Source organism: Oncorhynchus mykiss, chromosome 12 (assembly GCF_013265735.2).
Source record: "Oncorhynchus mykiss isolate Arlee chromosome 12, USDA_OmykA_1.1, whole genome shotgun sequence".
Lineage (NCBI taxonomy): Eukaryota > Metazoa > Chordata > Actinopteri > Salmoniformes > Salmonidae > Oncorhynchus > Oncorhynchus mykiss.
In genome coordinates, this window is record NC_048576.1 from 28090423 (window position 1) to 28117737 (window position 27315).

The following is a 27315-nucleotide window of genomic DNA, read 5'->3' on the forward strand; positions in this document are numbered from 1 at the left end:
AACAGAAAGAACAAAAGTGAGAGAAAAAAAGAGAGACCATGTGTACAAGAGGATGATGAGAGACAGAGCTACAGTGAGAGAGAAAGATAGCTCTACCAAGACTCTACACTGAGACGAGGATTACCGAAAAAAGCAGGGAAGGAGAGGTGGCGGTAGAATCGCTTATTCCAATAGCATAGGGGGAGAGAACAGAGACGGCACAAGGGAGGGAGGAATTATTGCAAGCACAAGTGAAGCAGCGATCAGGGTAGCAATCCAAGCACATTTACTCGAGAAGGAAAGGGGGGAGAGAGTGAGAAGGTGGTGGGGGGTGTGTGGCATGCTTACGGAGTGTGACATTGATAGAGCGAAACAGAGAGAGAGAGCGTGCAGAAAGGATAGGGAGGAACAGGAGGGTGACATTGATAGAGCAAAGCAGAGAGAGAGAGCCCGCACAGAAAGGATAGGGAGGAACAGGAGTGAGACCTAGAGAAAAATAAGTAATCATAGAGTGAGCTCAACACACAAACACAAGGAGAGGGAGAAGCGAGGAGAGAGAAAGAGCAAAGTGAGTAAGAGAGTGAAAGAAGAGGAACGAGATGATGGAACCCAAAAATAGTTTTACTATATAGCCACTCATCCCTGCTCTCTGCGATAGACCTGACTCCAGGCTGAGGACTCTAGAATTAGCTAGAGGGATGATACAGGACAACAGGTCTGCAGCACCACTGCCTCGGTGTATGCAGCAAGGCAGTTGATTTGTTACTGAGGGAGTGTGTGTGTGCCGGCGGGCTTTTTACAGTTTCTTGTCGTGATTGGGGGAGGAGCCACCGTTTCTCATGACAAGAAAATTCAGTAAGCAATACTGTGCATGCCAGGAGCTTTATTTGCAAATGTGTCTTTACATTCTAGCGTAGTAAATGCAGTAAGGATCCCGGGCAGTGACAGTTGGTCATAGTTTGTGTGTGAGTGTATCTACGGCTCTGCATGGAGGTGAGCAGAGGAAGGGTCAGCTGGGTGCAGTGTGCTGGGTTTGAGAAGGAAGGTTATAGGGAAGGTACTGAACACAATGCAAGGACAAGAGCTTCGCACTGATGGGAGGGAGTGCATATGAGGTACCAGGAGAGCCCTGGGTGTAGGGTGGAGGAAGGAGAAAGAGGGGGTAGGGAAGAGAGAGAGTGAGGGGGAGAAAAAGGGGGAGGAAGGAGATATAAAGGAGGAGGGAGAGAAGGAGAGAGAGAGTGAGCGAGATCATGGCTGTCAGATACAGTGAGCTATAGTATAGATCTGAGTGGTGCGGCAGGGGGAGGACGAGCTTCACTGCACAGGAAGGGGGAGAAAGGGAGGGAGGGAGGGGGAGAGAGGAGGAGAGGCAGACGGCACCGCTCCTTTGCAAGGAAGGGAAAAGCAGAACGGGACCGGACCGAGGGAGGACACACACGTTCACCCCCACACAGTCACTCCTACAGAGAACCATCAGCCAGGTCAACGAGTAGAGGGCAGGAGAAGCTGGTGTGGGACGGGGGCGGATGCGCCCCCTCTGGCTGGAGCGCTGAGCCCAGGAGGAGGGGAAGGAATCGGGAGAGAGCCCCAGAGCCCCAGTTCCTCTGTAGGTTGAACCTGTCTTTCGATGACCATGGGGGAGTGGACCATTCTGGAGCGGCTGCTAGAGGCTGCTGTCCAGCAACATTCTACCATGATTGGGAGGTAAGACTTTCCTGCCACTCATCACCTCTGTATGTGTGTGTGTGTGTGTGTGTGCATGCGTGTAAAAGTTTTTTATTCTTAATTTTTTCATGTTTGTGTGATGATTGTGTTTTTCTGATTGAAAGTGTGTGTGTGTCTCAGCAGTAGCCTCTACTCTCTGCCTCCCCTTCCCTCCCCTGAAGTGGGTCTAGGGTTTCCAGTATGATGGTGTTGATGTGAGCCATGACCAGCCTTTTAAAGCATTTCATGGCTTCCGACGTGAGTGCTACGGGGGTAGTCATTTAGGCAGGTTACCTTCACATTCTTGGGCTAAGGGACTATGGTGGTCTGCTTGAAACATGTAGGTATTACCGACTCTGTCAGGGAGATGTTGAAAATGTCAGTGAAGACACTTGCCAGTTGCACGTCCTGGTAATCCGTTTGGCCCCGCGGCCTTGTGAATGTTTAATAGGTCTTGCTCACATCAGCTACGGAAGCGGGATCACACAGTCATCCAGAACAGCTGGTGCTCTCATGCATGCTTCAGTGTTGCTTGCCTCGAAGTGAGCACAAAAGGTATTTAGCTTGTCTGTTAGGCCATCATTAGTTAAGGGACAAGCTAATTGAACATAATAAATAACTGGTATTACAAGGCATTAGGGTTAATTAATGTTGATTTCAACTATTGGCACTGGTATTGATGGAGGGGCATTGGGGGATCTCTAGTAGAAGAGGAGAGAGAGATATACCGAGACAGAGGACAGAAATGGAAGTGTGGAAGAGAGCGGAGCAGCATGAGTTGGAGGAGGAGTTGAAGGTGGAAAAAATGAATCTGAACTTGGAGGAGACGAGATTGCTTTTTGTGTAATTTCTCTGGTTTTGTGTGTTCTCTAGTTACAGCAGTGTAGTGGCAGAAGGTCATGCATGAACAGATTGGAGTCTAATTAGCAGTGGAGACATGCATTGAGAAACGAACATTCTGTAATAGATTATTTTTTAATCTGGGGTGTAAAAAATCTGCTTCATTGTCTCTCGCCTGTGTGATTAGTCAAATTCAAAGTGTGATTTCCCACCCATTAACCACAATGTGAGTTACTGGTAAAACTGCACTCACCATCTGTACAGAATAATCACACACACACAACATTGCCATTTCCACATGCTTGCTTACCCAGCGAAATATATAGCTGTATGATTTGAAGTACAGTCCAGTAGAGAAGAAATCTAGTGTACTCTCTTTTTCTGTCCTTCCGTGTTGAGCTGGGGAGCTTGGCTACAGAGCTTGGCTACTTGTGTTAGCATGGAGGCCAACTGAACTGCTGTGCTCATTAACCTCAACCCCAGGTAGTCCCCTGCCACTAGGGCAACGCCTGACCTTCTCTCCCATCCGTCTCTGTGTGTTGTGTGTGTGTGTGTGTGCATAACGTCTATCAGAGTGTGTGGCTAGAAGGCTATATACAGTAGAGGAGAGTGGGGTAAGTCGTGCCAAAGGGTTAGTTGAGCCACCCCTTGTTTCTAGGAAACCATACACAAAATCAGTGACCAAATATTTAGGAAGAGGTTGTCATTTCATGGAGTCTGTGAAGGAAGAAGCCATATGTGGAAAGTGGTAAGCAAGTTAGATCCAAAAAACAGATTTTCACAAAGTCAAATGAATGTATTGTGTTATAAGTTTCATGATGCTTGTATGTAAACCAAAGTAGATAGTATAAATAATGTTTTATACAGCAGTTGAGATCTCTATAAGCTACAATATGAGGTCCTAAACCTAGCATGAAAGTGCATCCTTGTAGATTTGTGGGCTAATATAGTAAAAATAGTTGCTTTAAGGTCAATTGTGCCATCTGTCCAGGGGAAAGTTGAGCCAATGGCTAATCAATATACCCCATACAAATGATGATTACATTTTGTCTGTTTTATGCATAGTATTTTGAAGACACCTCACATTCATGTGATTACTCAAGTTCGAATGATGACAAATTCATTCTTCAGTTGGGTTCGCCCCCCTTCTAGGACACAATTGAAGTGTTTTCTTCCCAGGTGAAATGCAAGGCATTGTCACTGGGTTATGAGGTTACACCAGGGCCTGAGCTTATGTTGAAAGTGTTTTTAAAAAGTACAAAGTGTTAGAAATGTGTCCCCATGTTAACCCCTTCACTATGCTCAATGTACCCATACTCGGGGTAAGTTGTGCCAAGAGACCACTTTTTTGCCAAGCTGTTTTCAAAACTGTTATGTTTACATGCATTCAGAATATTTCCAAGGATACACAACACCCTAAAAAATATGCAGATATCTTTGTTAGAAAGAATACTACATTTCCCTTGATGTAATAATGCTGAATGTATTACTATATAATTTAACTTTAAACTTTTCTTCAACAATGTGCGTTATGAAGATGCAACTATTTATGTATTGCTGAGTTTACTAAACTTCAGTTACATAATCACCTAAATAATCAAATCGGAGGTGATTATTTAACTTGAGTTTACTAAACTGAGCAATACATAAATAGCCTCTTCATAATGCAAATTGTTTAAGAAAAGTTTCAAATGAAATCACGTTGACAGATAACCATGAGGTTTTCACTTTGGACAGTGCTTTTGCACTATGAAGATGTCGCCCTCAACAATGTTCAAGGTGTTAAATGTAGGGTTGTGGTGTGGTATCACTATAGTATTTTCTGTCACGTTATTCAGCATCATATGGTGCATATGGTTTGGGGTCATGCTAGAGTAGATCAAAGTTCAGAAAGATACAAATGAAGTAGACCACACAAATAACAAAACCAAATAGGTGGGAGTGTATACCACAGGAGGTTGGTGGCACCTTAATTGGAGAGGACGGGCTCGTGTTAATGGCTGGAGCGGAATCAGTGGAATGGTATCAAATACATCAAACACATGGTTTCTGTGTGTTTGATGCCATTCCATTTGCTCTGTTCCAGCCATTATTATGAGCCGTCCTCCCCTCAGCAGCCTCCCCTGGTGTATATATATCTCTCCATGTGTCTGAGTGCCATTCGATTGATACACGGGATAAGGGATCTGAATTTTCTTCACATCTCCTTTGAGTTGAGATCAAACCTCTGTTTGACAACTGGAATCATTGATAGCCTGTCTGGTGCAAAAGACGAATGAACTAATCAGAGAATTAATCAATGAATGAAACAATTCAGAAGCAGAGACAACTCTCTCAATTTGTCTGCAGCGTCTGACAGAGAGCATTATTAATGCCGACATGGACTTCTGTCTTTTATACTTAATCTGAGCGCTGCTGTTGATCATGCATTTTACAGGCCCGACAAGAAAGGCTTTACCCCATATCAAACATACTTCAAGACTAATACTCCTCAAGCTAAATTTTGGTCAATCATTTTTTTAATTGTCACATCTTCCTCTGTAGCATCTATATGTGTGGTGTAAAAGGCATTGTGGTGTTTCCACATTCTATACCAGACGTGAGAAATAGCGAGAGACCAACTCTCTCGCTATCTCTCTCAGAACGATCTTCTTTACCCTAACCAATCAGGCTTCAAGACGGGTCATTCAACTGTGACTACTTTTCTCTGTGTCAAGGAGGCTCTCCGCTCTGCCAAAGCTCACTCTCTCTCCTGTGTTCTCATCCTCCTAGATCTATACGCTGCCTTCGAAACCATGAACCGTCAGATCCTCTCCACCATATCAGGGCTGGGTGTCTTAGGCTCTGCACACTTTTGGATTGCATCCTACCTGGCAGGCCGCTCCCACCAGGTGACATGGAGAGGATCTGTGTCGGCACTACATACTCTCACGACTGGTGACCCACAGGGCTCGGTTCTAGGTCCTCTCCTGTTCTCTCTATACACCAAGTCACTCGGCTCCGTCATGTCCTCACATGGTCTCTCCTATCCTTGCTATGCGGATGACACTCAACTACTTTTCTCCTTCCCCCCTTCTGACACCCAGGTGGCGACACGCATCTCTGCGTGCCTAGCAGATATCGAAGCTTGAATGAGAGCCCACCACCTCAAGCTCAACCTCGACAAGACGGAGCTGCTCTTCCTCCCGGGGAAGGCCTACCCGTTCAAAGACCTCTCGATCACAGTTGAAAACTGCACGGTGTCCCCCTTCCAGAGGAAAATAACCTTGGTGTAAACCTGGACAACACCCTGTCATTCTCTGCAAACATCAAAGCAGTGACTCGCTCCTGCAGGTTCATGCTCTACAACATCTGTAAAGTACAACCCTACCTCACACAGGAAGTGGCGGAGACCCTAATCCAGGCACTTGCCATCTCCCGTCTGGACTACTGAAACTCGCTGTTGGCTCCCCACTTGTGCCATCAAACTCCTGCAACTTATCCAGAACACTGCAGCCCGCCTGGTGTTCAACCTTCCCAAGTTCACCCATGTCACCCCGTTCCTCTGCACACTCCAATGGCTTCCAGTCGAAGCTTGCATCCACTACAAGACCATGGTACTGGAGCAGCAAGGGGAACTACCTCTCCCTACCTTCAGGCTATGCTCAAACCCTACACCCCAACCCTCCGTTCTGCCACCTCTGGTCTCTTGGGCATCCCACCCCTACCGGAGGGCAGTTCCAGCTCAGCCCAGTCCAAGCTTTTCGGTGTCCTGGAACCCCAATGGTGGAACCAGCTTCCCCCTGAACCTAGGACAGCAGAGTCCTCGCCCATCTTCCGAAAACATCTGATACCCTACCTCTTCAAAGAGTATCTTAAATAATCCAACACCCCCCCCCCCCCCCCCCCCACACATCACCTTCTCACACTGACCCCCCCCCCCCCCCCCCCCCCCCAAATAAAATGCATTTTGTGAACTAACACTCACTTACACTTTCTTTTAAGAGTGTCTGCTAAATTACTCAAACGTCAAATGTAAATAAGTGGTCATGTGAATTGTGAAATGGGTGGCCCTATAGTGCACCACAGATATTTGTCTCTTATTTGATGGCTGGGAGTTTGTACCTTTTGTCTCTCGGTAGCCTAGATAGATTCCTCTGGTTGCTCCTGTAGCTTGCTCAATACTGCTGATGTGGTCATGAGGGTGTGTTGTAAATGATCCCTTAGTGTTTGGGCCATGTTCAATCTGTTTGGCCAACAGAACTGTCTGGTTAGCCTCTAGGCATTAGCGGTAACTGATATCTCTGTGCTGGTCCATTCTGCCTGAACTTAGATGCTTATAGCTATTACAGCTATGGGACTTAGTGTTTAGATATATGCAGTGCATTCGGAAAGTATTCAGACCCCTTTACTTTTCCACATTTTGTTACGTTACACCATTATAAAAAAATTGATTAAATAATAATAATAATAATAATAACAATAAAATCTTCATTAACCGACACACAATTCCACATAATTGTTTTTTTTGTGTGCAAAAAATAAAAACAGAAATACCTTATTCAGACCCTTTGCTTTGAGACTCGAAATTGAGCTCAGGTGCATCCTGTTTCCATTGATCATCCTTGACACTTGGAGTCCACCTGTGGTAAATTAAATTGAATGGACATGATTTAGAAAGGCATGATTTATAAGGACCCACAGTTGACAGTGCATGTCAGAGCAAAAGCAAGCCATGAGGTCGAAGGAATTGTCCATTGAGCTCCGAGACAAGATTGTGTCGAGGCACAGATCTGGGGAAGGGTACCAAAAAATGTCTACAGCATTGAAGGTCCCCAAGAACACAGTGTCCTCTATCATTCTTAAATGGAGGAAGTTTGGCACCACCAAGAGCTGGCCGCTCAGCCAAACTGAGCAAATGGAGGAGAAGGGGCTTGGTCATGGAGGTGAACCCAATGGTCACTCTGACAGACCTCCAAAGTTCCTCTGTGGAGATGGGAGAACCTTCCAGAAGGACAACCATCTCTGCAGCACTCCACCAATCAGGCCTTTTTGGTAGAGTGGCCAGACAGAAGCCAATCGTCAGTAAAAGACACATGACAGCCACCTTGGAGTTTGCCAAAAGGCACCTAAAGGACTCTCAGAACATGAAAAACAAGGTTATCTGGTCTGATGAAACCAAGATTGAACTCTTTGGCCTGAATTCCAAGCATCACGTCTGGAGATAACCTGGCACCATCCCTACGGTGAAGCATGGTGGTGGCAGCATCATGCTGTGGGAATGTTTTTAAGCCGCAGAGACTGGGACACTAGTCAGGATCAAGGGAAAGATGAACGGCGCAAAGTACAGAGAGATCCTTGATGAAAACCTGTTCCAGAGCGCACAGGAACTCAGACTGGGGTGAAGGTTCACCTTCAAACAAGACAATGACCCTAAGCACACAGCCAAGACAACGCAGGAGAGGCTTCGGGACAAATCTCTGAATGTCCTTGAGTGGCCCAGCCAGAGCACGGACTTGCACCCAATCGAACATCTCTGGAGAGACCTGAAAATAGCTGTGCAGCGATGCTCCCCATCTAACCTGACAGAGCTTGAGAGGATCTGCAGAGAAGACTGGGAGAAACTTCCCAAATACAGGTTTTCCAGGCTTGTAGCGCCATACTCAATAAGACTTGAGTCTGTAATTGCTGCCAAAAGTGCACCAACAAAGTACTGAGTAAAGTGTCTGAATACTTACGTAAATATGACATTTCTGCTTTTTTATTTCTAATATATTTTAATATAAAAACCTGTTTTGCAGTCATTATGGTGTATTGTGTGTAGATTGATGAAAAAAGAAACAATTTTATCAATTTTACAATAAGGCTGTAACATAACAAAATGTGGAAAAAGTCAAGGGGTCTGAATTATTTCCGAATGCACTGTATATAGTGTATACAGGTTGCCTGGCTATCCAGACTCCTTGTTCCAGCCAAATGATATGCCCACAGATGTTAGTTTCTTCTCCGCAGTGAGTGTGAATCTAAGTACCCCCCCTTCACTGAATGCGAACACATTCAGGGCCATCTGATTAGTGCAGAAACCGATGGGCTGGGCCAGAGCCAGAACACAAATACAGCAGTAATTGGCTTTGATACTCTGATTGGTTAGAGATGATCCTATGACTTTGTTTTGTACAGTGCCCCACCACAAATTACTTCAATGATGGCAGTCTCAGACGAAAGTACTGTATGTAGCCAACGACGAAGCAGCGGAAGAATTAAGTGTGTCGCCGGGCTAGCAGGAGTCTTATTTAAACTACTGTAATGTGTTGGTGTAAGGCTGTGAAGTTGTGTTTCATGTGGTCAGACTGCTATTTCAGAGAAGTGTTTCTGGTAAACTCAGGGTCCTGTCACCTGTGCAATGTGGGATTAGAAGGTATGTATATGTGACCGTTCTGGTATAATCCTGTTGACTAGATTATCTCCTGACTTCAAATCAAGTCTCTGCCTTCCTCCTGCCGTCACTGTGGTGTATACTCTGTGTGTTTGTCCTAACTGTCCTCTATAACCTTTCGCTCACCTCCCCCCTCTTTCTCTGCTCCATTTGACACACACACACACACACACACACACACACACACACACACACACACACAACCACCTGTGATCTCTTTTACAAAGCTGTAATGCGCTTTTCCAGGAGAGAAATAAGCCTGGGGGTTCTTGTATTAAATCAGATTTAAACACCTTGCAGGTAAAAGTGAAAGGAAGTGTGTTGATGCATCATTTTCACTGCAATGCTGTTGTGGGGACAGTGCCAGAGAGGAGTGGTGCGAAAAGAGGGGATAATGGAGGACTAGTGGATCAGGGAGAGATGAAACAATGTAAACGAGGAGATGGATGGATGAGGAGGAAGGGATAAAGCTGCAGAGGCTGAGGAAAGAGAGGGGTTTGGAGCATGAAAACACAGAGGAAGGAGGAGGAAAGAGAGGGGTTTGGAGCATGAATACACAGAGGAAGGAGGAGGAAAGAGGGGGATTTGGAGCATGAATACACAGAGGAAGGAGGAGGAAAGAGAGGGGTTTGGAGCATGAATTCACAGAGGAAGGAGGAGGAAAAAGAGGGGTTTGGAGCATGAATACACAGAGGAAGGAGGAGGAAAGAGAGGGGTTTGGAGCATGAATACACAGAGGAAGGAGGAGGAAAGAGAGGGGTTTGGAGCATGAATACACAGAGGAAGGAGGAGGAAAGAGAGGGGTTTGGAGCATGAATACACAGAAGAAGGAGGAGGAAAGAGAGGGGTTTGGAGCATGAATACACAGAGGAAGGAGGAGGAAAGAGAGGGAGAGGTTCCATGTGCAGATGATCTGAGTAGGCAGCACAGGTTGTTATCATGATCAGTGGCATGCAGTGGTGGAAAAAGTACCCAATTGTCATACTTGAGTAAAAGTAAAGATACTGTAATAGGAAATGATTCAAGTAAATACAAAGTCACCCAGTAAAATACTACTTGAGTAAAATTCTAAAAGTATTTGGTTTTAAATATACTTAACTAAAAGTGTAAAAGTATAAATAATTTCACATGACTTTTATTAAGCAAACCAGATGGCACAATTTTCTTGTTTTTTATTTATTTACAGATAGCCAGGAGCACACTCCAATACTCAGACATAATTTACAAACACAGCATTTGTGTTTAGTGAGTCCGCCAGATCAGAGACAGTAGGGATGACCAGGGATGTTCGTTTGATAAGTGCATGAATTGGACCATTATCAGGTCCTGCTAAGCATTTGAAATGTAACGAGTACTTTTCGGTGTCAGAGAAAGTGTATGGAGTAAAAAGTACATTATTTTCTTTAGGAATGTAGTGGAGTATAAGTAAATGTTGCTTAAATAGCAAAGTAAAGTACAGATACTGAAAACTATACTTAGGGTTAGGGAGGAGAATATGGGATTTTAACTAGCTCAAACACAAATTGAGAGTGGGAGCAAGAGAGATGGGGGGAGATGGGGGAGAGAAAGAAGAGGAGCGAGGGAGAGACAGAAAGAGCGAGGGAGAGAGAGCAAGAGCGAGAGGGAGGGAGGGAGAGAGAGAGAGAGAGATGCATCTGCAGTGTGATAGCCATAGTGTTGTAATGTAATTCAGCTCTCTAATCTCTGTGCTTGGTCAGGTCTTCATTCATTATGTTCTGCCACCAGAAATGAGCTATGTCTTATTATGGAGACATGCTCCATATGAGATTAAATGACATTTTCACTCTGGGTGTCCAGTATGTGTGGCTGAACATTATGTGACAGCTCTCTGTTGTTGTGCCCTTGGTGTTAGTGCGCTGTCCATAACGTATATGTTACTGATAATTCTGTCTGTATGCATGCCTATTTGTGAGTGCTAGTATGTGTTTTTTAGGTGTGTGCGTGATGTGTGATGTGTGTGTTTTCCCAGTGCATCTGGTGTCAGTTGCCCCTTGAGGCTGATGGCAACAGCTGCTGTGTGGATGAATGTGTGTGAGAGCCTCTGGGAGAGCCAGGGCCTGCGTGTCCAGCCAACACACCAGCTACTGCATGAGCTACCATAGGATCTAACACTGGAATTATGAACACACAGGTTAGGCAGCCTACACAGAAAACTGAAATATACTGTAGAAGCAATACAGGACAGCTACAGAGCATTTAGAGGCTATACATCAAATGCATTGGATATAATGTCTTCAAAGCTATGCAATATTACCAACACACCATTTCAAGTATAAACCATTTTCACACTGCAGATATTTCAACAGACACCGGCTCTACACTCAGTTTACTGGCTGTTTCTTCCTTTCAGCATAACTTTAAGAGCTCTAGTAGCCTGCTCCGATTTGTGATTATAATGTCATCCTGAATCCAAAGATAGCTTTTGAGACTAAATTATCCACTTGGGCTGCAATCAGACATGCTCTTTAGCTGGATGAGCTAATTGGGTCTCCAGTTAGAGACCTGGCTGTGGTGGATCGCTAGAGGCTGCAGGGTGGTTCACATCACATACCAGCCAAGAACGCCTTCATCACTGGTACATTAATCTGGACTCACAACTGTGTATAAGCACACTGCTTGCTGTGTATGCTCATTATGAGCACTGATCAAGTGCAATACATATGCAATGCAGATCTGGAGAAGTTAGACCTTGAAAGTATAGTTTCGTCATATACTTCGAATCCTGTGGCTTTCAAGAGCTTTGTTTATACCTGGCACTAACCAGTGGTGCAAGGTATTTAAGTAAAAATACTTTAAGGTACTACTTAAGTAGTTTTTGGGTATCAGTACTTTACTTTTTAAATTTTTGACAACTTTTGCTTTTACTTCACTACATTCCTAAAGAAAATGATGTACTACATACATTTTCCCTGACACTCAAAAGTACTTGTTACATTTTGAATGCTTAGCAGGACAGAAAATGGTCCAATTTGCACACTCATCAAGAGAACATCCCTGGTAATCCCTACTGCCTCTTATCTGGCGGACTCACTATACACAAATGCTTTGTTTTAAAATTATGTCTGAGTGTTGGAGTGTGAAGATTGTGCCGTCTTGTTTGCTTAATATAAGGAATTTTGAATTATTCATACTTTTTAATCTACTTTTGATACTTAACTATATTTAAAAATAAATACTTTTAGACTTTTACTCATAATGAATATACACAGCAAGCAGCGTTACTATAGAAACAGCCTGTCCAGATTAATGTACCAGTGATGATGGCGTTCTTGGCCAGTCTCTTCCTATATGCAAATTATTTGACAGATATTCAGGATGTGGACACAATCAGGACAAAGGACGCATATAGGGCACTCAGTGGGTGCATTTACACAAGCAGCCAAATTCTGATATTTTTTCCATTGATTGGTATTGTGACCAATCACATTAGATTTTTTTCATATCAGATCTTTTTAAGAGCTTATCTGATTGGTCAAAATACCTATTAGTAAAAAGCATATCAGAATTGGGCTGCCTGTGTAAACATAGCCAGTGTGAGATTGACTGATGTAAGACATAATCATTTTTCAGCATGTCTTGCTGTGAGGGAACTGAGGCTGGAGCTTTGATGCCGTAATACAGCGCTGTGTAGATGTGGGGCCTGGATCCCCATCCTTGATCTTCTGGACCAGTTAAAACAGTTCAATCAATGGCCTTGTGTAAATTATGCCCTTGGCTTGATTGAAGAGGTTTCAAAAAAGCAGGCGAACTTCTAATTAAATCTTTTTGATCATCTGCAGTGGGCATCGGATATTCTGCTGGTTAGGGCCCAAGGGCCTTCTTCCCTTAATTTGCTCTAATGTATGGGCATTTCTCTCTCTGCAGGGTTTAGCAACACTGATGTTTCTAGATGACCTTCTTCCACTGCTTTCTGCTAATGCAGCAATCTACTCCATGCTGATTATCCTGTTCCACAGCAGAATACCACACACACACACACACACACACACACACACACACACACACACACACACACACACACACAGAATCCCAAACCATCTCACACCTACACCCAGACAGTCCAACACTTGCATAAACCAACAGTTCAGTACTGCAGTAAAACTCACACTGTGCACCACCATCACATAACCTCAGTCAAGCATTGCAGGAAAAGCAACCCTGTGAATTCTACAGAGTCTAATAGATGGAAGGGAAACTTAATAACCTGTGTCTTTCTAAGGAAATACAAAACATGGAAATATCCAACCATATTCAATACAATAATATATTAAACAATATAGATGTAAGCAGCAATGAACGGGGTCCACAGGATGACAGAAAGGACACAAGATCAGTTGGATAACAAAGCAAGCACTCTATCATGTAGGAACTATCTTCCTTTATGTGCAATCAGTGAAAGTATTACTATGGTTTTCTCTCAATACCACAAGGATGACACAAGTGAAGTATAATGCTGTATGGTGGTTTTGAATGTAGCAGGTAATAATTTTTAAAGTCCGTACTTAATTTATTGAGTTTATATCTCAAATCTGGGGTCAATTTGACTAATGGTTTATGCTTCAGATTTGTGAAATATTTTCAGTGTTATTTCCGTGATATGTCCCATTGTTAATCTGCAAAATTTAAATCTCACATTCATTTCGATGAGACAAAGTCCACTCGATCAATAGTTATTGCTCTAGTAACCTATGTCACTGGTGCCAATGGCATCTATAGTGCCACAAACTGATCTAGTGCAGTCATCTAAGGTTGCAGTGACTTTATATTCACACAGCTTCTAGTAGCAGTCAAAAATGTGGACACACCTACTCATTCAAGGGTTTTTCTTTATTTTTTACTATTTTCTACATTGTACAATAACAGTGAAGACATCAACACTATGAAATAACACATATGGGATCATGTAGTAACCAAAGAAGTGTTAAACAAATCCCAATATATTTTATATTTGAGATTCTTCAAACACCAATAAGAAGAAGAGACTTGCCATTCTGCAACTATATGCCATCCCATCTAGTTTGTGCGTAGTGAGACTATCATTTGTATTTCAACAAGACAAAGACCCAACACCCCTCCAGGCTATATAAGGGCTATTTGACCAAGAAGGAGTGTGATGGAGGGCTGCATCAGATGACCTGGCATCCACAATCACCCGACGTCAACCCAATTGAGGTGGTTTAGGATGAGTTGGACCGAAGGAGAAGCAGCCAACAAGTGCTCAGCATATGTGGGAACTTCTTAAAGACTGTTGGAAAAGCATTCCAGGTGAAGCTGGTTGAGAGAGTGTGCAAATCTGTCATCAATGCAAAGGGTGGCTACTTTGAAGAATATAAAATATAAAATTTATTTTGATTTGTTTAACACCTGTTTGGTTTCTACGTGATTCCATATGTGTTATTTCATAGTTTTGATGTCTTCACTATTATTCTACAATGTAGAAAATAGTACAAATAAAGAAATGAGTAGGTGTGTCCAAACTTTTGACTGGTACTGTACATAAAGTTTGCATTCCATATTTCATGGCCTCATGTCCATAGGTTATTTTAGCCTGGGTTTGATGTGGTGCCATCCTTGAATTCAGCAACTAAACATTATCAAATTCATTATAGGCTAATCCATTGAGTCTATATACTGTACCACATCTGGAGTCAATTTGACTTATGGTTCATGAGAAGAAGATTTAACGAGCATGTTTAGCATTAGCATATGTGCTAACTTTCATCTATAGTGCAGCCATATTTGAATGCAGCAACTATTTATATATGGTTCATGAGAAGATTTTTTAAGTATTCTTAGCATATTTTAGCATATTAGCGTATGTGCTAATACACATCAACTAGTATAATATGGCCATCTTTGAATGGATCAACTTTAATTTCTCAAACTCTTCAGTGACTATTGTGATGAGTGCAAAGACCACATTTGTAGTGAATCTGACTTTTAGTCCATGAGAAGAAGATTTTTTATGATTATTTTAAGCATTAGTGTTGCATAGTCAAAAAGGTTCATTGTTCATGGTGTCCTTATTTTTTTTTTAGATATCAATGCCAAACTTGACATGGTTTGTCACAGTAATGTCTCTGATGACTTCAAAAAGGTGAATGTTGTCAATGAAAATTAAAATAATAAGAATTCAGACAATAACAATAACTTTGCTGTGAACCCCTATTGAGGCCTAATGAACACGTGTCATGTTGATTATAGGTAGGTTAGGAGATAGAAACCATTCAGTCCTATTCAGTGGGAGTTTGAACAGACAGTTTGAGTAGTGTAATGTAGGTGTGGACGCGCATTGCTGGGCACGGCCCGCTTCACTGATGCAGCACACAGCAGGTGTTTGAACGATCATGACAATCACTCATATTGATAGCAGGACCTGGACCAGGCTGCACCAAGGGAACTGCTGCAAAACAAACTCACTCAGAGCATCTCTGTGACAACTTGACAGTGCAGAGACTCTTTCACACACAGACTCTACCGTTGTCGAGATATATATGGGAGAGTGGGATAGGTTAGGCCAAAGGGGTAAGTTGAGCCACTATTGTTTCTTTGAAACCATACAGAAAATGAATAATTCGACCTTTATATATTAATAAATATTTAGGAAGAGGTAATCATTTCATGGGGTCTGTGAAGGGAGAAATCACATGGAAAAAGTTAGGTTAAAAAAATGAAACAAAGTCATTTATTGTGATGCTTGTATGTAAATCAATGTATATCATTTTAAGATTGTTCTATACATCAGTTGGGGTCTTTCTAAGCTTCTATATGAGGTCCTAAACCTAGTGCATCCTTGTAGCTGTATGGGCTAATATAGTCTAAATGTTTGCCATGGGGTAAGTGGAGCCAATAGTTGAGCCAATGCCAAGTTCAGCAAATGTAAGTGTTTTCTTCCCAGATGTAATGCAAGGCATTATCGCTGGGATATGAGGTAACAACAGGGCCTGGCTTATGTTAAAGGTGTAAAAAAAAGTACAGTGTTTGCTAGGTGTTAAGCCTGTGTTAAAATCTGCTTTAAATGATTAAATAACAAAAAACCTGTTGTGATTGTGGTGAATTGTGTTTGGGAAATAACAATAGACATGGTCATATTTCACTCATTACAGAAATTTGTAGGCGGCATAACTTACGGTTCTGTGGCTTAACTTACCCCATACCCGGGCTAGGTTGTTCCAAGAGACCACTTTTTTGGACAAGCTATGTTTTCAAAACTGTAATGTTCTATGAATTCTGATTATTTCTATAGATACTCAACATCCTGAAATATGATGTCTTTGTTAGAAATAAAACTATATTTCCCTTGACAGAGTGAAGCTGAATGTAAAAATGGCTCAACTTACCCCACTATCCCCTACAGAAGCTTGTCTTGTTCTATTATACATTCAATACATTGGCAGGACAATCATCTGCCACAGGTCTATATATTCTCACATTTCAAAGCCCAGAGATACAGTAGGTATAATAAGGGTCTTTGCCATTGGCTTTTTGGAACAGGACACCAATTGCTTCTCATCTAGCAGTGTCTGTCAAATGCCTTGCTGAAAAGAAACATCAATACCCCTCACTTCATACAGACTAACCTCCATGTCCGGAACCATCAACCATCTAGATTTGATTTGTGGTATTTGTATTTGGAATCTGTCGCTGTTAACCCTTAATATGAAGCCTGAAGAGCTGTCACTGCCAGTGAAGCAAGCCGTCATTAGGCTGAAAAAACCCATCAGAGAGATGGCCAAAACATGAGGTTTGGCCAAATCAACTATTTGTTCTTAAAAAGAAAGAAAGCACTGGTGAGCTCCGAAACACCAAAAGGCCCGGAAGACCACGGAAAACAACTGTAGTGGATGACAGAAGAATTCTTTCCCTGGTGAAGAAAAACCCCTTCACAACAGTTGGCCAGATCAATACCACCCTCCAGGAGGTAGGCATATCTGTGTCAAAGTCAACAATCAAGAGAAGACTTCACCAGAGTAAATATAGAGGGTTTACCACAAGATGTAAACCATTGGTAAGCCTCAAAAACAGGAAGACCAGATTAGAGTTTCTTTTTAAGTCTAAAAAACACCTGTACAGTTCTGGAACAACATCCTATGGACAGATGAGACAAAGATCAACTTGTTCCAGAATGATGGGAAGAGAAGAGAAAGGAAGGAACTGCTCATGATCTGAAGAACACCACCTCATCTGTGGTGGTGTGGCAGATAGCCTAGTGGTTAGAGTTTTGGGCTAGTAACCGAAAGGTTGCTGGATCGAATCCCCGACCCTGACAAGGTGAAAATCTGTTGTTCTGCCCCTGAACAAGGCAGTTCCCTGGTAGGCCGTAATTGTAAACAAAGATGTGTTTTTAACTGACTTGCCTAGTTTAATAAAGGTTCAATTTAAAAACAAATCTGTGAAGGATGGTACAGGTAGTGTTATAGTGTGGGCATGTTTGGCTGCCAATGTAACTGGTTCCCTTGTATGTATTGATGACGTGACTGTTGACAAAAGCAACAGGATGAATTCTGAAGTGTTTAGGGCTATATTATCTGCTCTGATTCAGCCAAATGCTTCAAAACTCATTTGATGGTGCTTCACAGTGCAGATGGACAATGATCCAAAGCGTACTGCAAAAGCAACCCAATACTTTTTTAAGGCACAAAAGTGGAATGTTCTGCAATGGCCAAGTCAGTCACCTGACCTGAATCCAATTGAGCATGCATTTCACTTTACACTTTAATGTGTACAAATTGTTGTAATTCCTACACGGTTCATACAATAATTTTGACAAAACCTTTAAATTAAAGATGAAAGTCTACACTTCAGGCACATCTTGATTGTTTCCTTTCAAATCCATTGTGGTGTCGCCAAAATTATGCAAATTGTGTCACTGTCCAAATACTAATGGACCTGACTGTACATGAGAAAACGAGTGTGTTTGTTTGCTTGTGTCATTCCCTACATTCACGTGTGTATTGTAAGAGCAGGAGTGTGTAACAGTGTACTTGACCTTTCAAATCCATTGTGGTGTCGCCAAAATTATGCAAATTGTGTCACTGTCCAAATACTAATGGACCTGACTGTACATGAGAAAACGAGTGTGTTTGTTTGCTTGTGTTATTCCCTACATTCACGTGTGTATTGTAAGAGCAGGAGTGTGTAACAGTGTACTTGGCATGCATTTCACATCTGAAACACCAAATGCGTAAAGATCTCTTCCATTTTATTTTCAAACACAATGAAAGGTAGTGTAGCGTACACACTCACAGCTGCTCCAAACGGCCAGACGCACATGCCATCTTGCACAAACAAGGGATATACATGGATTATGCACACACACACACATCCAAGTACACACACATGCACATACATACGCAAACACACATACACACACACAAACACGCTTACGCAAACACACAAACACACACACGCACAAGGCCCAGGTGGTGTGAGAACAGTCCTGCAGCAGCATGCTGCTCTATTTAATCTGTACCGCAGTAACAGATGTTCTACCCTGTCTGCCTCTGCTGCCCTGCTAGGAATTAGTTCCATCACTATTTCCCTCCACTTCAGCAGATGTTTTCTTTAATGAGTCCAACGCGAAGGTACCCTCCGTGTTATTGGTCAATGTGCAATTACTGGAAAACAAACTGGATGATCTACGATTAAGACTATCCTACCAACGGGACATTAAAACTAATATCTTATTTCACCGAGACGTGGCTGAACGACGACACAGATCATACAGAGCTGGCTGGCTTCTCTGTGCATTGGCAGGACACAGCAGCTACGTCTGATAAGACGAGGGGTGGGGTGTATGTCTATTTGTCAATAACTGCTGGTGCGCGATAAGAAGTCTCGATGTATTGCTTGCCAGAGGTAGAATACCTCATGATAAGCTATAGACCACGCTATGTACCAAGAGAGTTCTCATCTATATTATTCGTAGCCGTCTATTTGCCACCACAAACCGATGCAGGCACTAAGACCTCACTCAACGAGCTGTATAAGGCCATAAGCAAACAAGAAATGCTCATCCAGAAGCGGCACTCCTAGTGGTTGGGGACTTTAGTGTAGGCAAACTTAAATCAGTTTTCCCTCATTTCTACCAGCATGTCAACCATGTGCAACAAGAGAAAAAAAATTAAAGTCCACCTTTACTCCACATACAGAGACGCATACGAAGCTCTCGCTCGCCCTCCATTCGGCAAATCTAACCATAATTCTATCCTACTGATTCCTGCTTACAAGCAAAAACTGAAGCAGGCAATACCAGTGACTCGCTCAATACGGGAGTGGTCAGATGACATGGATGCTACACTACAGTACTGTTTTGCTTGCACAGACTGGAATATGTTCCGGGATTCATCCAATGGCATTGAGGAGTATACCACCTCAGTCACCTGCTTAATCAATAGCTGCATTAACGAAGTCATCGCCACAGTGCCCGTACATTTCCCAACAAGAAGCCATGGATTACAGGCAACATCCGCACTGAGCTAAAGGCTAGAGCTGCCACTTTGAAGAATTGGGACACTGATCCGAACGTTTATAAGAAATCCCGCTATGCCCTCAGACGAACCATCAAACAGGCAAAGTGTCAATATAGGACTAGGATTGAATCCTACTACACTGGCTCTGATGCTCGTCGGATGTGGCAGGGCTTGAAAAATATTACGGACAACAAAGGGAAACTCAACTCAGCTGCGAGCTGCCCAGTGACGAGCTAAAATCTACCAGACAAGCTAAATGCCTTTTAAAGGCCTTTAAACAGGCCAACATTCACAAGGCCGCAGGGCCAGATGGATTAACAGGACGTGTACTCATGCGCGGACCAACTGGCAAGTGTCTTCACTGACATTTTCAACCTCTCCCTGACCGAATCTGTAATACCAACATGTTTCAAGCAGACCACCATTGTCCCTGAGCCCTAGAAAGCGAAGGTAACCTGCCTAAATGATTACCGCCCCATAGCACTCACGTCGGTAGCCATGAAGTGCTTTGAAAGGCTGGTCATGGCTCACATCAACTCCATCATGCCGGAAACCCTACACCCACTCCAATTCACATACCGCCCCAATAGATCCACAGATGACGCAATCGCAATTGCGTTCCACACTGCCCTTTCCCAGTTGGACAAAAGGAACACCTATGTGCCCAAAAAGCTCATCACTAAGCTAAGGACCCTGGAAGTAAACATCTCCCTCTTCAACTGTATCCTGGACTTCCTGACATGCCATCCCCAGGTGGTCAGGGTAGGCAACAACACATCTGCCACGCTGATCCTCAACACTGGGGCCCCTCAGGGGTGCGTGCTCAGTCCCCTCCTGTACTCCCTGTTCACCCACAAATGCATGGCCAAGCATGACTCCAACACCATCATTAAGTTTGCTGACGACACAACAGTGGTAGGCCTGATCACCGACAATGATGAGACAGCCTATAGGGAAGAGGTCAGAGACCTCCGAACAGTCACACATTAACATTGACGGGGATGAAGTGGAGCGGGTTGAGGGTTTCAAGTTCCTTGGAGTTCACATGACCAACGAACTATCATGGTCCAAATACACCAAGACAGTTGTGAAGAGGGCACGAGAACACATTTTCTCCTCAAGAGACTGAAAAGATTTGGCATGGGTACCCAGATCTTAAAAAGTTCTACAGCTGCTACAGCGCAAACAAAAAGGAGGTATTTGGACATCAATAATGGACATTATCGAACAAAACAAACATTTCTTGTGGAACTAGGATTTCTGGGAGTGCATTCTGATGAAGATCATCAAAGGTACAGTGCCTTGCGAAAGTATTCGGCCCCCTTGAACTTTGCGACCTTTTGACACATTTCAGGCTTCAAACATAAAGATATAAAACTGTATTTTTTTGTGAAGAATCAACAACAAGTGGGACACAATCATGAAGTGGAACGACATTTATTGGATATTTCAAACTTTTTTAACAAATCAAAAACTGAAAAATTGGGCGTGCAAAATTATTCAGCCCCTTTACTTTCAGTGCAGCAAACTCTCTCCAGAAGTTCAGTGAGGATCTCTGAATGATCCAATGTTGACCTAAATGACTAATGATGATAAATACAATCCACCTGTGTGTAATCAAGTCTCCGTATAAATGCACCTGCACTGTGATAGTCTCAGAGGTCCGTTAAAAGCGCAGAGAGCATCATGAAGAACAAGGAACACACCAGGCAGGTCCGAGATACTGTTGTGAAGAAGTTTAAAGCCGGATTTGGATACAAAAAGATTTCCCAAGCTTTAAACATCCCAAGGAGCACTGTTCAAGCGATAATATTGAAATGGAAGGAGTATCAGACCACTGCAAATCTACCAAGACCTGGCCGTCCCTCTAAACTTTCAGCTCATACAAGGAGAAGACTGATCAGAGATGCAGCCAAGAGGCCCATGATCACTCTGGATGAACTGCAGAGATCTACAGCTGAGGTGGGAGACTCTGTCCATAGGACAACAATCAGTCGTATATTGCACAAATCTGGCCTTTATGGAAGAGTGGCAAGAAGAAAGCCATTTCTTAAAGATAGCCATAAAAAGTGTCGGTTAAAGTTTGTCACAAGCCACCTGGGAGACACACCAAACATGTGGAAGAAGGTGCTCTGGTCAGATGAAACCAAAATTGAACGTTTTGGCAACAATGCAAAACGTTATGTTTGGCGTAAAAGCACACCATCCCCACTGTCAAACATGGTGGTGGCAGCATCATGGTTTGGGCCTGCTTTTCTTCAGCAGGGACAGGGAAGATGGTTAAAATTGATGGGAAGATGGATAGAGCCAAATACAGGACCATTCTGGGAGAAAACCTGATGGAGTCTTCAAAAGACCTGAGACTGGGACGGAGATTTGTCTTCCAACAAGATAATGATCCAAAACATAAAGCAAAATCTACAATGGAATGGTTCAAAAATAAACATATCCAGGTGTTAGAATGGCCAAGTCAAAGTCCAGACCTGAATCCAATCGAGAATCTGTGGAAAGAACTGAAAACTTCTGTTCACAAATGCTCTCCATCCAACCTCACTGAGCTCGAGCTGTTTTGCAAGGAGGAATGGGAAAAAATGTCAGTCTCTCGATGTGCAAAACTGATAGAGACATACCCCAAGCGACTTACAGCTGTAATCGCAGCAAAAGGTGGCGCTACAAAGTATTAACTTAAGGGGGCTGAATAATTTTGCACGCCCAATTTTTCAGTTTTTGATTTGTTAAAAAAGTTTGAAATATCCAATAAATGTCGTTCCACTTCATGATTGTGTCCCACTTGTTGTTGATTCTTCACAAAAAAATACAGTTTTATATCTTTATGTTTGAAGCCTGAAATGTGGCAAAAGGTCGCAAAGTTCAAGGGGGCCGAATACTTTCGCAAGGCACTGTAAGTGAATATTTATAATGATATTTCTGACTTCTGTTGACTACACACCATAGCGGATATCTATTTGGGTTGTTTTGGTTTCTGAGCGCCTTACTCAGATTATTGCATGGTGGCTTTTTCAGTAAAGCATTTTTTAAATCTGACACAGCGGTTACATTAAGGAGAAGTGTATCTATAATTCCGTGCATAACAGTTGTATCTTTTATCAATGTTTATTATGAGTATTTCTGTAAATTGATGTGGCTCTCTGCAAACTCACTGGATGTTTTGGAACTACTGAACGTAACGCACCAATGTAAACTGAGATTTTTTTTATATAAATATGAACTGTGTAACATGAAGTCCTATGAGTGTCATCTGATGAAGATCATCAAAGGTTAGTGATTAATTTATCTCTATTTCTGCTTTTTGTGACTCCTCTCTTTGGCTGGAAAAAGGACTGTGTTTTTCTGTGACTTGGCTCGGACCTAACATAATCGTTTGGTTTGCTTTCGCCGTAAAGCCTTTTTGAAATCGGACACTGTGGTGGGATTAACAAGAAGTCTGTCATTTAAAATGGTGTAAAATACTTGTATGTTTGAGGAATTTTAATTATGGGATATCTGTTGTTTTGAATTTGGCGCCCTGCACTCTCACCGGCTGTTGTCATATCGATCCCGTTAGCGGGATCTCAGCCCAAAGAGGTTTTTAACAGCTTCTACCCCCAAGCCATAAGACTGCTGAACAATTAATCAAATGGCCACCCAGACTATTTACATTGACCCCCCACCCCTTTGTTTTTACACTGCTGCTACTCTCTGTTTATTATCTATGCATAGTCACTTTGCAAATGACCTCGACTAACCTGTACCACCACACATTGACGCGGTACCGGTACCCCCTGTACAGAGCCTCGTTATTGTTATGCCATTTGCTTGTTACTTTTTTATTTGATTACATTTGATTTACTTTAGTTTATTTAGTAAATATTTTCTTAACTCTATTTCTTTGTTAATTGTTAATTAATGGCTTCTAAGTAAGGATTTAAGGGTAAGGCATGTGACAAATAACATTTTATTTTATTTGATCTTTCTCATTTTAAGTCTGTCTGTCTCTTACCTTTATCTAGGTTTATTTCACTTCTCCCCCCCCCCCCACACACACACACACACAATTCTTGTTTCTCTTACTCCCTCGACCCTCATGTTCCTTTCATCTCTTGCTCTCTCCTCTCTCTCTGAGAGAGGAGGTTCAAAAGGTGGTTGCTGTGGTAACCGGCTATGAAGAGTGGGTGTGGGGCTAATTTTAAAGACACACCAGGGTCTCCTTTGACACTTTGCTATTAAAAAACTAGAAGAGAGAGGGAGAGAACAGGGGATATGGAGGTGGAGGGAGGGACAGAGAGAGAGAGAGAGGGGGGGGGGGGGGGGGGGGGGGGGGGGGGGGGGGGGGGGGGGGGGCAGCACGTGTTCAGCAGTGCTACAGACTTTAATTGAACAGCCACTGGTGCCTATGGCACGTAAATGGAGGCTATCTAAGCTGCTTAGCTACAGTGGAAATGGAGGTCTGCATCTTCTGAGGAACTCTACAGGCTAGTGGTCCAAATAAAGTGCACACACTCAATCAATGTCCCATTAAACACTTCCCCAATATTGTGTGCTAAATAATGAATACACAGAAAGGGAGAGAGAAAGAGCAGGAGAGACGGGGCATTGCTCCAGGGCAGCACTAGCAGTGGATTTTAAACATAGCTGATTTGGTTTAATTTGGTTTACATATCCACTGATGCCAGTGGAGCATATTGGAGTACATAAGGAAGCATAGATAAAGTACAGTAGCCTACAATATAATGCCGTTTAGATCTTGTGTGTCTGTGTGTGGATGTAGTAGTTCTGGGTAGATTGAGGAGGTGTGGGATTAGGCTCTCAACTCATGTCTCGAAAGGCAGAACTGTGAGGGAGAGAGCTCATGTCTTATCTGTCTAATGTTGAAAAATGAATGGAAATGCTGGCTGGATAGGAGACAGGTGGGGTTACGCTCAGCCAGCAACATAATGGATATTCATGCAGGGACCCACATGTTCATTATTCACAGTAATGACTGAGTCTCTCCTTCTCTCCACCCTCTCCTTCCTTCCTCCTTTGTGTCTTAAATCTCAGCAACACACACAAACACATCCATACATGCACGCACACACACACACACACACACACACACACACACACACACGCACACATGCAAACAGACACAAACACACACACATTTTAATGTGTAAGTCTGAATAGTTTTTCTGTGAGTGTGTTCTCATTCAGCTAAGGAGTGTTGATGAGTGTGAAATGCCCTCTATTCGTGTGATATCCCCTCATCTTGCATACCCACTGGGCACACACTGGTTGAAATGGAATCAACGTGGAAAATTGGATTAGAAAAAAGTAATCAACCAGTAATGTTTTCATCTAATTTCAAACAGCGTTGTAAACATTGAAATTACAGTAAAACTTCAATGTAAATACATTGACTTAATCTAACTATTAGGTTGTTACAGCAATCTCATTTCAATATAATCATCAGAACTATGTATATGTTGATATTACATTGAAAATTCCACATAAAATGTAAAAAATATAATTCATACTATATTACATATACAGTATATTACTAGGTGGTTGAAATGATGTATGTTGAATTTTTGATTTGATTATAAGTATTTTATTTTACCTTGTTCAAATGTTGATAGTAAAATGGTATATTTAAATCAACATTGTTTCAACGTCATGCTATCAACCCAAAAAAAGAGGTATATTTAAATTAAATGTGAAGGCACAATCCAACGATTTCTGCCTGAACAGTGACTCCTACTGGTATATCAGGGGTAATGCACTTCAGTGAGACCATCCAGATGCTTACCTCTATATACCCTGCTTAACTTTGGAAACAACTGTGCTCATTTTAGCAGAGCTATCAACACATTTGGAACTTGATGAGATTCCATACTGATGACTTTAAAAAAATGATATGTATTGTCCACATTGATTCCACGTCACAATATGTTGACAAATTACGTTGAAACAGAGTTGATTCAATCAGTGTGCACAGTCTGTAGTGTGTTCACGTGAGCATGCTATTTAGAGCGCAACAACTCCACCCCTCCGTACACGCTGCAGCAGCTGAGGGATTCGTCCACACGCAAGCACACACACACACACACACACACACACACACACACACTACTACACACATCTGATGAAACTTTCCCTTGGTGTGAGAGCTACTTTTGTCTCTATTGATTTGCTATGGTTGAGCTGAGGTACATAAGCGCAGCCTTTATTGGCTTAAGACAAATGATGTCACTCTAACTCACACATAATAAAAGTCAAATCCAACATGCTAACACAGTGCCGAGGCACTTTTACTGAATTATAATAGACCAGTAACATCATACAGTATACTGTACTGTATGATATATCACAGTATCACAGTACTTACATTGATTCTTTGTTCTGCTCTGTGACAAATTTCTTACAGGGAAATTTTACACTCCTGATAACACAACTGAAATTCTGTATTTTTCTTCTTCCCCCCCTTCCTTCTCCCCTCTTTCTTTCTCTCCAGGATCCTGCTGACTGTAGTAGTGATCTTCCGTATTTTGATAGTAGGTATAGTGGGTGAAAAGGTCTATGAGGACGAGCAGATAATGTTCATCTGCAACACTATGCAGCCGGGCTGCAACCAGGCCTGCTACGACAAGGCCTTCCCTATATCCCACATCCGCTTCTGGGTCTTCCAGATCATCTTGGTGTGTACGCCCAGCCTATGCTTCATCACCTACTCCGTACACCAGTCCGCCAAGCAGCGTGACCGCAGTTACTCCATCCTGCACCCCTACATAGACCACGGTCACGCAAGTCACCACAGTCGTGGAGGCGATCACCACGCCCGCAAGCTGCGCAACATCAATGGCATCCTGGTGCAGAACCCCGACAGCGGCAAGGAGGAGCAGGACCTGGAGGTCAAGGAGATCCCCAACGTGTCCCGGGGGCTCACGCAGGCCAAGAGTGCCAAGGTGCGGCGGCAGGAGGGCATCTCCCGCTTCTACGTCATCCAGGTGGTGTTCCGTAACGTGCTGGAGATCGGCTTCCTGGCCGGCCAGTACTTCCTGTATGGCTTCAACGTACCAGGGATGTTTGAGTGTGACCGCTACCCCTGTGTGAAGGAGGTGGAGTGCTATGTGTCACGCCCCACAGAGAAGACGGTGTTCCTGATTTTCATGTTTGCAGTGAGCGGCATCTGTGTGCTGCTCAACCTGGCGGAGCTCAACCACCTGGGCTGGAGGAAGATCAAGACGGCCGTCAGGGGTGTTCAGGCCCGCAGGAAGTCCATCTGTGAGGTGCGTAAGAAGGACGTGCCGCACGTGTCCCAGGCCCCCAACCTGGGCAGAACTCAGTCCAGTGAGTCAGCCTATGTCTGACAGAGGTTCCTCCACATGGGGGGACGTGGACTTCTGGACCAAGCAAGCTTTTTCTGGGGAGGACAAACACTTAGCCCAGCTCCCCCACCCTAAGGGGCACTAACTCTATGTACACTGCAACATAATTCAGGAGCGCAGAGGGACCTCACATGGACATATTGGAGGATTATATGAGAGAAGAGCTTTTTGGACTCTACAAGAGAGTCAAGGGCAGTTTTGTTGCTGTTACTAAAGTTAGATTTTAACTGTAGGGGGAGTTGTGCTCTGAGTCCTAGGTGACACTAGGTGCCTTCCAAGAGAACACACTGGAAAAAGAGGACATAGGACTAATTACTGTAAGAATATGAAATAAGGACAGTTAAATAAGAAATAAGTCTCACCTAAAAGGTGCTATCCTTTGCTTTTGCAACATAGTCCCTTAATTTCTTTATGTATGTGTGCATATGCAAGAAGGTATGCCTGCACGTGTGTGTGCGACAGATAAAGCAGTGTGTATGCCTTTGTTCTGCAGAGTCAGAGCAGGGATGATGGG

At 43.1% G+C, this 27315-nt stretch overlaps 1 protein-coding gene across 1 annotated transcript; it reads left to right on the forward strand.

The window, feature by feature from the left end:
* On the forward strand, window positions 1-26981 carry LOC110537331 (gap junction delta-2 protein-like). Its single transcript, XM_021623281.2, has 2 exons — window positions 1-1686; window positions 25928-26981. The coding sequence occupies exons 1-2, from the start codon at window positions 1610-1612 to the stop codon at window positions 26781-26783; spliced, it is 933 nt and encodes a 310-aa protein (XP_021478956.1). The 5' UTR covers window positions 1-1609; the 3' UTR covers window positions 26784-26981.
* The last annotated feature ends 334 nt before the right edge of the window (window positions 26982-27315 follow it).

Coding starts and splice junctions, on each gene's coding strand:
- LOC110537331 (XM_021623281.2), top strand. CDS start 1,610: ATGACCATGGGGGAGTGGACCATTCTGGAGCGGCTGCTAGAGGCTGCT. Junction 1,687..25,927: donor CATTCTACCATGATTGGGAG/GTAAGACTTTCC, acceptor CTTTCTCTCCAG/GATCCTGCTGACTGTAGTAG.